Raw genomic sequence first — 12,725 nt, 5'->3', positions numbered from 1 at the left:
TAAAGAGCACATTTTACACTCACTTTTAAGAGTGAAACTAAAACTAGGGCAATAGTAGGCCTGTATTAAAAGCCTTTAAAGTATTATTAAAAGAGTTGTGAATATCTACGGTGTATATACTGCGACTCTTTAAAGATTGAGATATATAAGAAAACATAGAGGCAACTTCTTAGGTTTTTAGCCATTCTCACAGAGTGTAAAATCATAATTTAGATTTAAAGATTTATAGTTAACTTCAGACTTTAGTACTAAATTATTTATGACAGTGGACCATTTATGCAAGCATTGTCATTTTCCCCTCATTCTTTAAGCAGTGCTGTTTAACTCATGCATATATGTAGGTAAAATAATCTCCTTTAATTCCAATGAAATATCATTTTTGGGCTTCCTGCTCTTTTATAAGACAATCATGCTAAATTAACATTAAAAGAAAGATATGCTGAAAAATCGAATATTAATTTTTTTTTTTACCAAGTTCCAATGCAGTTAATTAGCCAAGAGCTTGTTTGATTTTTAAACACAAATTCCAAAAGTCTAATGCAGGAGTGACACTGCTAAAGTAAATTAAGCTAAATTAAACTAAACAGTCTCCCAAAAATAGTTCCCCCCCCACATACTGACTCACAATTAACATGCTTAAAAACAACAGCCGGCTCCTAAAACTAAACTTTGGAACAGTTCTGGACATCAGGTTGCATTTTTATTTCTGTAGTTTTTGATAATTTAGTTACTATGGGAAACTTTACGGTTAAAATCTGATATTTTAAATTACTGAAGTTTGTGTGTAGTATAAACATAAATTAATAGAAAGCTAAAAGAAATGTAACATTCTTGCACAGCAATAGGTCAGAGTCAGATTCAGATTCAGCACAGAAGCTTAAAATAATAAACTAAAATGGAATATATCCTTTTAAACTTGTCAAATGTGAGAGTTAATCCTGCATTGCATTTTATTTAAAATTGGACATTACACCCGAGTTGCTGGTATGAGAGTTTAATACCAGTATTCTGATAATTTGAGGTAAACTACCTCAAAACATTTATTAAAGACAGTTACCTAAAGACTTTAGAGTTGGAAAACTGTTTGCTGGTGTTTTTGGGCTAATCTTACATTGTTACCATGGTCTTATGCAGTATTCTAGATATCCAAACACCATGAAAGCTTACTCACAGAGAGAAGTTGAATAGTACTGTGTGTAGGACTGATTTAATGGCACAAAAACAGATAGAACTGGAAAGAAACTGTATTATACGATTGTTATAATTTTAGCTAATACACATTGCAGCCACATTGGATTCTGACTTTGGCATGGTAAGGCTCTCCCTACTCTATTCTGAAGATTCTAATCTAATTTACAATGGAAAACAGCATTTAGAAGATATTTGAGAGAACATTTGAGTGTGTGTGTAAATTAAATATTCTTGACATGTAAGAAAAATCTTAGGAAATTAGGAATTCCAAGTGGTCCATTGGACTAAGTAGGTGGACTACTATAATCAGGGGATTGCAGGTTACCATCAGCAGCTGGAGTCCTGAGAGTGCTCAACTTGCCTTGTGCTCTCTGGGTGGGTAGATGGCACTCTCTCCCCACATCACTCCTAGTGTGATGTTGGTCAGCACAGGCATCTTTTAGCTGATGTATCAGAGCTGGTTTGCTGCGCTTTGCTCAGAGCATGCTGACTAGCCGTGATTGCTACATGTGAATGGGTGGGGTAACTGACCTTTCAGTGAACTGGGGGGAAAAAAGAAAAAGAAAGATGCACACTTGCCTGCTATAGATTGGATAGATTGAAACATTATTAAAACACTGATTGGTTGGCATAGCATGCCCTAAAATCCAATTAGAGAGAATTCCATACATTGGGCCTACACTGAACATTATTAAAGCACAGTTGGTAACACTTTACAATAAGGATTCAAGGATTTAAGGAGATTTTATTGTCATTCGCATCACATGTGGTACATGAGGTGGAACGAAATTGTGATCTCACGATCCAGTTTTACACCCAAAGAGCTGTTATTAATAGATAAGGGTACTTTAATTAACAGTATTTACTACAGAAGGTCTCAACTTATTAATTGACATTAATAAATACATTATTAAGTATAAAAAAATAACTAATGTCTGTTTTATATTTCTAACATTATGAAGCACTAAAATGTTGTAATGTTTAAAAATTTCTTAACTAATGTCAATTTAAAATCAAGTTAGACATTACCTATCTATTTAACAATATTTATTACTGTCATAAGTACTGCTGTTTGTGACCCTTATTGTAAAGTGTTACTGTACCATTTTCACGTTTTAATAGGGTGTACAGCAGGAGATATGCTAATCCAGCAAAACTGGATTCCAGCTGTTCAACAAAACCAGAAACAAAGAAGTGCAGTCTGATCGGCTTTCCTGAGAAATATTAAAGGATATTAGATTTTATTAATAATCTTCATAAGAAGCGATGTTTAGTACATTACACTGGTCTGTTCTAGTGGTTCTGCACGGACCTGCATGGATTCTTGTTGGAGATGGAGATAAAACAAGACTGCCTGCTTGAAAACAGAGAGACGTAACCAACAGGATATAGATGGAGAAAAGGCAACAAGAGCAAAACTTCACAAGCATATCTTCTGTCCACAACATTGCATTTATTATTCTAATATTCACACCTGGCCCAACTGAAGGCTTCAAGCGATGCCATGCTTTGGCAAATTAGGATTAAAAAAAAAAGAAAAAAAAAGAAAGGAAAAAAAAGAGGAGAGACAGGTGCCACACATTAGTGGAGGTTTAAAATGTTTTTCTTTCTTTTGCAGAACAAAATCCTCACCCTGTCATTACTGCATAAGAGAGTGTGGCTGGAGGGACGGAGTACACAGAGCAGAAGAAGTGCACAGGAAGCCCCCCACAGCCCCAAAGTCCGGGACTGTAACTGAAGGGGCAAATGCAGCGTGTGAGACAGGGGTAGAAGATAAAGAAAAGTCCGTCTGAAGTCTCCTAGAGGTTCTGCTCTGAGAGCCAGAAGGTAAACTGTCTTCAGATAAAGAACCCAGCTGAGGTTGGAAGAGTCTTGCGCCCAGAGGGTCTGGCTCCTGTGATTCCTGCTGATGGAGACGAGGAGAGGTATAAAGCTGACTGGAGGGAGAGGCTGCCAAGCTTTCTGGGCCAAGACAGTCCAAAACGGGTCTCTGGAGCTCCTGTAAAGGCAGGAGAGGCGAAAAAGAGCCGTACAACGGCTCCCTCTGCAGGCTGGAGTGAGGACCTGCGCACAGCTCCAGCGCCCTGATTTCCAACTCAGCACCTGAAGGACAAAACAGCAGAGATGTCAAGAGGTTTACATGGAAACTCACAGAAAAAAAAGGAAAATGTTTACTTGTATTTTTATTTGACTGCAGACAGTATGAACCAAAGACATTTAATGTTTTGGAACGTTAACTAAACATATCAGTTAACTTGGAGAGTTTTTTTTACACCTGTAATAATTTCTCTGGTCTGGATAAGCTGATGAGTTTGTTTACTTGGAGCATTTTCTCCCTCTGTCTGGTTTGGTTTTACACAGGTATAAAACTAAACGCACCAAAATGCGCACCATTAAACCAGGCGAGCACATTCTCTCCTCTGATTGGTCAGAGCTGTCTGGAGTGTCAGCAAGAAAGTAAATATAATGCTGTGTTCCAGCAAGTATATCTGAGCAGTGAAGGCAGCACGACCGCCCATGTAAACAGCATGGAGCATGGACTGCATTTGTTCAAAGCTGTGATAATTAGGAGTTTTCTAGCTAATATATCAGATTTAACTGTGCCTTATCAGCAGTTTGGCTCAAATAAAAGGAGTACATTAAATGGTTGGGTCCGATCAAGACCGAAACACGTTCTCACCACAAGAAATCCGCTCCAGCGATTGAGACCGGGCTGAGACCACCTTCTCTATCTGGTCTCAGTCCAGTTGTTTTGATCTGAACCCAAGTGTGATTACTGTACCATATAGTGCTGGTGTAAAAAAAACACCCTTAAATTTCATTTGATAATATACATCAAAATCCCAAATTTTAAGCCTGTAACACAGTGCAAAAGGAAAAAGTAGGGATGGGGCAATTTAGGGCTAGTAATGATGTGTGTAAAAAAAAAAAAAAAGATATTTCAAAGAGATAATGTCAACAGGTGATCCTGTATTCCCAAAAACAAAGGAAAATAAGCAAAGATGAGCAGTGTAGCTACAATGTTCCTCATGGTAAGACTGGTATGATTTTGCATATTTCTTCCTCTACAGTGCACAATACCATTAAACCATTTATGGAATCAATATGTATTTCAGTGCATGCAGGGCAAAGGCACAAGTCTAAGCTGAACATCCAAAATCTTTGATCCCTTAGATTAAACTGCCATAAAAAAGTTATTTAGCAGTAACTTATAAGAACCACATGGACAACTAATGTCTTTGGCACATTGTTACATTTACAAATGCAACACAAAACTTTACTGTGCAAAACAGAAGCCTTATGTTTGACAGTGTGAGCTCTGGACCAAACAAAAAAGGAACATCTAGATGAGTCTAAAAGTCTGGGTCTCTCATGGTATGTGTCAGTGTATTTTTCTGTATTAATGCTGCATCACAGAAGTGTACAGAGATCTTAGAGCAGCATATGCTGCCTTTAAGGTGAAAGTAAATCTTTTCTGGGGTCATCCACAAATTTAAACAAGTAAAGGTAAAAGACTGGCTGCCAGCAGTCTAGATCTGTCTCCAAAATAGAAGAGAATGTGAGGAGAGTCTAAAAACAATTTAAACATTTGTCAAAATGTAACATTTAATCATTTAATTTAATGTTTCATTTAATATTTCCAGTGCTAAAATGTCTAAACTGACACAATGTTTTTGGAATATGCTGCAGGCCATAAATGAAGGAATGGATGCATTTTAACAAATGAAATGAAGTTGACAGGGAAAAAAATTATATATTTGGTTTATACTGTCTGCACTTCAGCAAAGGTGAAAGTAAATGTAAGAAACACTGCTTTTTTCTGATTTAGTGTTGTATTAGACAGATATTTTAAGTTTATCATACTGAACAAGATTAGATTAAGCAACATTTGAATTACATGAGTAAAAAATTAATTAAACACACAATGTCCATAATTCTTTTTAGTAGTGGATAATGGACAATGAATGATCATCAGATTTGGTTGCCAGACTCTATACTGCTCCATACAGATAATGGTTTAGATTTTGATTAAAGGCAAAATATCTTATTAGTAAAACCCTTTTAGATATGACAAAAGAGCTTCCATTATTCCAGTATCAGTCGTTCAGTCCTATTCCTCTGCCTGCTCATCAGTTATTACCTGGGTGCTCTGAACGGTATAGTGTGGTCAGTGTGCAGTGAGCTCAAGGCTTTAGGAGAAAGCGGGGTGTCCGTCTCCTTCTCGGTCGACCCTGCACCTGAGCAGTGAACCTCAGGCTCGCCTCCTCTGGAGCCCCCCATGTGGATGAACACAAGACCATGAACAAAAAATAAAATAAAAAAATAATAAAACAAAACAACAGCACAAACACAATGGGCAAAAAACAGGCAGATGAAGAAACTGATGGAGCAAATCATAATTGCAGTGCAAAGTAATCGTTATGTGGATTTTCACAGAATATCAAGCCAAACAATGTGCTGAAGTGAGAAACGGGTATAGAAGACGGGAGGAGGGTGCGAAATGAATGAGAATAGTGTGTGGAATTGTGTGTTCAAGCAGAGATGTTAAAGGAAGCGGGGAAGCTGTTATGAAGGTGTAATGTGGGTACCTGTCTGTTCCACCTGCAGGACTGGAGGGGGTGAGGGAGGGCGGATTTTCAGGCTTGAACCATCCACTTCACTATGATCTCCATCTGCCTCGACGTCCTCCCTAAAACAAACGCACACACACAAAATCTGCTCAGTAATCTGTGCAGTAAATGAATAGTCCCCTTCAACAAGTGTTTTAAATGACTATAAATCACACTCAGCCTGCTTACTCCTTTCCACTTTAATACTCATTTCTGGTGACTGGATCACATACAAACTTTACTTGACTCAAACCACATCCAGACTTTGTTTATTACATTTCACAGCATCGCAGTTACTGAAATATTTACTGCAGTTACAGCAAATTATGTATTTACTGGTTATTTACCCAATTGATTTGATAGTGCCTTCATGTGGAATAATGAAGCAGTAACTTAGGGAGTTTAGAGCACCTACATTTCAATAAAAATATTATTTGATGTCATGCATGATAATGTATTGCAAATGAAAACAATACTATACATCGCCGTAGCAATATTTTGTCTAACCCCTATTAGTGAGAGCAGATTTCTTATAAAAAGCAGTTGAACCTATTCACCTCTGAGAATGTAGGTTTGGAATTTATTTACTTGGCAGGTGAGATTAAAACCCTTTATCAGGCTGGTTCAGGCCCGCGATCATAGTCTCATAGTTTCCATGTAAAAAGCAAACAAACAATCTTGTGTCTCGCTGGAGACACATTTTGTGTGTAAACAGAATACACTCAAATATATCAACATATCTAGATACAGGACACTATGATCAGAGAATCGCTCGTTCAGATCCCAGATCATGCTCCTTGACATCAGCAGCCGTAGTCCGAGAGCACAATTGGCCTTGCTCTCTCTGGGTGGGTGGATGGTACTCTCTCCCCACATCAGCCTAAGTGTGATGTTGGTCAGCACAGGCGTCTGTTAGCTGATGCATCAAAGCTGTGGCGCAGCGCTTTTCTCAGAGCGCGCTGGCTACTCAGTAATACTTCATTAGCGAAAGTTTGATAAGAGGTGTTGGCTGGCTTCACATGTGTAGGAGGAGGCATGTTTACTGTCCTAGTGCTGGGAGCATTATTAGTAACAGGAAAATCATATAAGTGGATGGGGTAATGGATAATATTAAACCATAAGAGCTCAGGCCCATTTCTGAATATTGATGCCAAATTCAATTTTTTTTTTCATGTTTTCATGTTTACAGCTTTTTACTTTTTAATCCAGAAATCATATCAGAAGTAGTTATATGGAGAGTAAAATGAAAAATGAAAGCACTACATTGTTAAAATGGTTGGAACAGATGTGTAGAAACAAAAAAAAATACACTTGTTAAGAAGCTAGTTTTATTTTAAGGAAGAATCCAACACCTACATGATCACACTGTCCTGTGATCATCCTCTTGGGATGTTCAGTAGGGACTTGAGTTAAAGTAAATGAGTTAAAGTAAAGGACAGAGTGCTATAAAGAACATTACATATCGTTTAAAGGGTCTGAGGCACATACATCCCTGTGGGCTCTTTTGGGTAAAAATAAATTGTTTATTAAAAAAAAAAAAAAAAAAAAAGGTAAATCCACATACTCTTTAGACAAACAAATTTAAACACCAAGTGTAAACAGGCCCTGTGTGTATTTATGTATCAGCACTGACGTCAGTTCCTACCATTTACTTGGCTTTATAGTCTCTTTATTACTCTAGCTTAATGATAAGTTTATTAAGACAAAGCATCAAAGCACTTCCGTGGGTCACTCTGGATAAGAGCAACCAAAAACATCACAAATTAATCAATCAACCTCCCAAACTCCTGGCTTTGTACCGCCTCTAACCTCAGGAACAGCATTTGCTCTGCTTTGGATGTATTTACCAATTAGTAATGATTAGGGTGTAATAAAAGGCACAGAGCATAAGCAGTTAATGTATACAGTTGAGAATATTATAGAATCTATAACTGGCATTAAGAATAGATTTTGACATGCAAATCTGCCAATAAACAAGAAACTAACTGCAGTAAAACAGTTAGGGCCTGTCCCATAATGCACAACTGCATGCCTACACTACTAAGCTGCAATTTAAGACATAACTTTAGTCTTACTCACATATTTCCTGACTGGAGAGTGTACTTTCTGCGTCCCAGTTTGGTGGACTGCTGGGTGAAGTACTCATGCCGCTCTGACTTTTTCCACATGTAGTAGTACTCCACACACTCCCCCACCGAGCGTGTACGGACCTGAGAGAGGGAGATTTATATACGGAGAGAGAGAGAGAGAGAGAGAGAGAGAGAGAGAGAGAGAGAGAGAGAGAGAGAGTATGAGAAATGAATAATCTGTGTAAAGTAATAAATGAGTTCTGTGTTCTACAGCTACATAAAAGTATTTTGTTATTAGAAGCCATTATGCTTGGTTTGAGGCATGTCCACTCACCTTGTTTCCTTGTATGAGATGAAAGTTCTTCCCATGGACTCGATATCCGTGCTCAAAGTTTCGACATTCCTCCTCACTCCAAGCACAAAGTTCCTCTGAGGAATTAAGGAGCATTAACTGTGTTCCATTTTAAGGAAACTCCTCACAAACCAAACATCTGCCTTTGAAAGTAAAGTCTCTAATTTGGAAAGTGAAGTCATCAGCAGGGTTCCCACTCTTTTCAGGAAAAAATATTACAGGACATTTCTAGAACATTTTTCATGTCTTATTTAATTTACAATATAAATATAATGAAGCCTCTCAGACTGAATTGGGTTTTTACATACATGGCTACTGGGAAAAAAAAACTATTCAACCCAATACTATATATACACACACTATGTACTATAAATGCTCTCTATAAATCTTAATAAAATACTACTAATAAAGCTGACCAATATGTGTAAGGTTGGTGTGTGTGTGTGTGTCTTTCTACATCAGTGTAACATTACACATTTCAATAAAAACAGCTCTGGAAAAAATTAAGAGAACACTTCAGTTTCTGAATCAGTTTCTCAGATTTTGCTATTTATAGGTATATGTTTGAGTAAAATTAACAGTGTTGTTTTATTTTATAAACTACTGACAACATAGTTTGTTGTCAGTACAAATGTTGTTTCAAACAAATTTGGGAAAAATGTTGTTACAAACAAAGTAAAAAGTAAAGTATTATAGCAGAGCACAATGTGAAAACAAGGGTAGAGCTCAAGTCTTAAAACATGTGTGACTTACCACTAAAAACCTTCACATTGAATCGCAGTCTCCTCAGAGCCTCTTCTGAATTGAAGTTACATTTCACTAGTTCATACAGTGCCTTTAAAAAACAAACAAACATGAGATCAATGAGCACAAGAAAATATTATTAGGCTGCTTACAGTTGCACTTTTGTAAATGTGAAACATCTGTACTTCTAAACAATTTTCATTAACTGGACTTTTCAAATTATTGGTAGATATAGCTGGTTCGTATCCCATTTATGTAGCTTGCCATCAGCTGCCAGAGCTCTGAGAGAGCACAATTGGCCTTGCTTTTTCTGGATGAGTAGGGCTGGGAGGGGAAAGAGAAGGTCTGTGAGCTGATGTATGAGAACCAAGTCGCTGCACTTTCCTCCAAGTGCACTGTGATGCCACTCAGCAATGCTGCATCAGCAGCAGTTTAAAAAGAGGGGGTGGCTGACTTTACATGTATCGGAGGAGGCATGTGCTAGTCTTATGAGTCCTTATGAGTGGGTTGGTTAATTTGCCCTTGATAATAAAAACAAACAAAAACAAACAAACTGGATTTTCAAGCTGAAAGATACAATCTGTACTGGGCTAGAACAGCATTAGGATAGCCTTAGCATTTGCTTTATTACATTATTAAATATATTATAGGATGGTGGAGAACTATCGATATTATGTCATCATAAATAATAATGTATATGAGTATGATATCATGGGTATTTTTTTGATTTATCCTAACCTGTTCATTATCTTTGACTTGCTCTCCTGACGTCAGGGTGTCTACAGCCCCGTCCTGTCCAGCTTGCCTCTGGACATGCAGTAGGAACTCCTCCACTGCTGTAGAAGACATCACGTCTGGTGTCCATAATAACTGGTCCTCGCCATCATAGGCTGCATGATTTAGAGGAGACATTTCCTTAATTATGTCAACATCAGAGAGAATGGTGTGGAAGATCATGTGACACAGTGAAAGAGAAATACTAGACTGTTTGCAAACGGAGCCCCACCTTTATCGTAGCACGTGTAGGAGCCGAGAGGGGGGATGACCGCTTGGTACTGAGGACCTACCATGATGTCCTAATTATAAAAAAAAGAAAAGAATAATGGTTCTGTTACAGATCATGCAATTTAATTCCCTTTATCGGTCAGTGAAATCAGTCACTTTTAGTCACTAATAACTATATGTAAACTTTATTAGACAACAGTGTCTTTGCCATGTGTTTTTTCTAACTATAAAAACTAGTTATGGTTACTATGAACTAAAAACATTAAAGCAATGCTATCAGATATTCAAACAAATGCAACAGATACAGCTCTGGAAAAAAATAAAGAGACCACTTCAGTTTCTGAATCAGTTTCTCAGATTTTGCTATTTATAGGTTTATGTTTGAGTTAAAATGAACAGACCTCAGAGCTTTTAGACCACAAATAAAGCAAAGAAAACAAGTTCATATACATAATGTTTTAAGAGTTCAGAAATCAATATTTGGTGGAATAACCCTGGTTTTTAATCACAGTTTTCATGCATCTTGGCATGTTCTCCTCCACCAGTCCTGCACACTGCTTTTGGATAACTTTATGCCACTCCTGGTGCAAAAATTCTAGTAGTTCAGCTTGGTTTGATGGCTTGTGATCATCCATCTTTCTTTTGATTATATTTCAGAAGGTTTCAATTTGGTAAAATCAAAGAAACTCTATTTTTAAGTGTCTATTTTTTTTTCCAGAGCTGTATATTACTATTTTCACACAAAAAAACTCATACCTCCATTGCCACTTTTAATTTTGACATGATCACTTGAAACTGCCAGATATTTTTTTTTATATTGTTACAAAATTTCATGACCAATGGGCCAATAGAAATGCTGTAAATTACTTGGAATAAAATATGTTTTACTTCCATTGCTTCTACTGACTTCCACTGAATGTTATGAAGGGATTCCTTCTCCTATATAAGGGAATCATATGAAGTTGGTCCTTTAATTAATTAATTAATTACTAACAAAGAAAAAAAGAACAATCAAACAAACAAATGTGCCAGCCCTTTACCTTGCGTCCGTCATTAGGTGGAATGTTACTGTCCGAGTCTTCATCTGAGGAGCTGACTGCTGTGTCTTTGTCTTCATTTTAAAAGAAGGAGCAACATTAACAAATGAAATGTTAAAAAACAAGTAATTCAATCTCAAAGTGTGTCTTATAAAAATTCTAAAATGTGCAGTAGAAAGTATAAAAGCTCCATCAAGTTCTTTTGCTGATTTTAAATATGAAAAAGCTCATAAAAAAAAGAAAGGTTTTACGCTTGGACGAGTAAAAGTAAAAAAAAAAAAAAAGTGTGATGAAAACACCTTAAAATCAACAGTCAGTACAGACTGTTTCATTGTTTCTTTCTTATGCAATTAGCAAACAGCATATACACATGAATGAGGTGTTGTTATGCTTATGAAAAACATTCCCCACAACCCTAAACCACCCTACGCTACCCTTTACATTTCCTTGCTTTTGCTTTGTATAAAGCAAAATAAATTTCTGATCATCATTTGGCATGCTTGTCAGCTGACTGAAACCGTCTGGCTCTATGGATATTCTGATCAAGACAGGCAGCTTTTAAAAAGCTGCTTATGACATTCTGAAATGCCAAATCCAAAGTGTGTCTGAACTGTCTGGTATGTCTTTACTCTCGGATGTTGCGTGGGTGTCGTTGTGGAGAAGATTTTCAGAGCAGCCCTCATTAGGTTGGCTACTGCTTGTCCTGTCTGGCAACACAGCCTTCTAACAGAATCCTAAAATGGTTGAAAAGGTGATTTTAAAAGCAAAGACAGAGCTTCTAATAAGGTAATCTAATCTATGTCATCTAAAGTTTCTTGCCATAATTTGTGGTGAAATATATGGTTAAGAATTTGGCTACTGAAGCTCCTTCTGTGTTAATATTGTGGGGAGTTTTACCAGTCAATCGATTTTTTGTGAAAATTAATCTAATTCTCATGATACGTTTTTAAATGTTTTGTGAGACTCAAAAAGCTAGCACTGATACCCTCCTCAAATCAGCTTCAACTGGACTTGAATTATTTCCTGTGCAAATAAAGTCTTACCTATTAAGTGGCATCGTAACAGATCAGAAGAATGGGACGTGACCAAGGTTTTGAGGTCATCTGCAGACGACCGAGTGTCCTCGTCCTCCCCTCCTGAGAACAAACCCTTGGCGATCTGGTGAAGGAAAGTGAGCTTGTTAACCAATCACTGAACTGACGAGCAGCCTTCTCCTGCAATTTTTTCTAAACAGCACAAAGAGCGGTTTGTTCTCATGAAGACAGTGGGTCTGTTTCCAGAAACACACCAGGAGAGGACGTCTAGTGTCCCGCTCCAAAGAAAAAGTGCAAATAACACTCCAGTTTAAGTGCTAGGGATGCGCCTAGGGACATGAGAATTTTGGAAAGATGCCAATATCTGGTATTTTTACATATGCACACATCTAGGGAAAAGGGAGCCACATGTAAATGGAAAATCTAATGTCTAATGGTAAAAATCATAGATTGTATATAAAAATATGGACATGGCGACAGCGGTTGAAAAGTGAAGCCAATACATCTCTTACGCCCTCTCTCTGGTACAACTTTTAACCCGGCTTATTTCTATTCGTTTTTAAATGGGAAATTACCAAATTTTAAATCTTAAAAAAAAAAACTACTGGATGTGTAATTTAAGTTGGGATCTGTACATTCTCTAAGCGCCCCCTCCTATGTTAATAACCCCCAGTGTTTTTCTT

General features: G+C 37.2%; 1 protein-coding gene across 4 annotated transcripts in view; it reads right to left on the bottom strand.

Moving 5' to 3' along the window:
* Positions 1–3,159: 3,159 nt before the first annotated feature.
* Positions 3,160–12,725, bottom strand: part of mier2 (mesoderm induction early response 1, family member 2) — a 30,318-nt gene continuing 20,752 nt past the window's right edge. For all 4 annotated transcript variants that reach the window (XM_022669790.2, XM_007233276.4, XM_022669787.2 and 1 more), the window contains 10 exons: positions 12,052–12,166; positions 11,012–11,082; positions 9,973–10,042; positions 9,705–9,856; positions 8,976–9,057; positions 8,205–8,299; positions 7,881–8,011; positions 5,781–5,881; positions 5,333–5,458; positions 3,160–3,294 (listed from right to left, as the gene is read on the bottom strand). In XM_022669790.2, the coding sequence (XP_022525511.2) occupies positions 5,376–5,458; positions 5,781–5,881; positions 7,881–8,011; positions 8,205–8,299; positions 8,976–9,057; positions 9,705–9,856; positions 9,973–10,042; positions 11,012–11,082; positions 12,052–12,166 (900 nt within the window). In that variant the 3' untranslated portion in view covers positions 3,160–3,294; positions 5,333–5,375. The remainder of the gene's footprint in view (positions 3,295–5,332; positions 5,459–5,780; positions 5,882–7,880; positions 8,012–8,204; positions 8,300–8,975; positions 9,058–9,704; positions 9,857–9,972; positions 10,043–11,011; positions 11,083–12,051; positions 12,167–12,725) is intronic.

Source organism: Astyanax mexicanus, chromosome 16, assembly GCF_023375975.1.
Source record: "Astyanax mexicanus isolate ESR-SI-001 chromosome 16, AstMex3_surface, whole genome shotgun sequence".
In the NCBI taxonomy this organism is placed as follows: domain Eukaryota; kingdom Metazoa; phylum Chordata; class Actinopteri; order Characiformes; family Acestrorhamphidae; genus Astyanax; species Astyanax mexicanus.
Note: the sequence above shows the minus strand (reverse complement) of the source record. Positions and strands in the feature narration are given on the sequence as shown.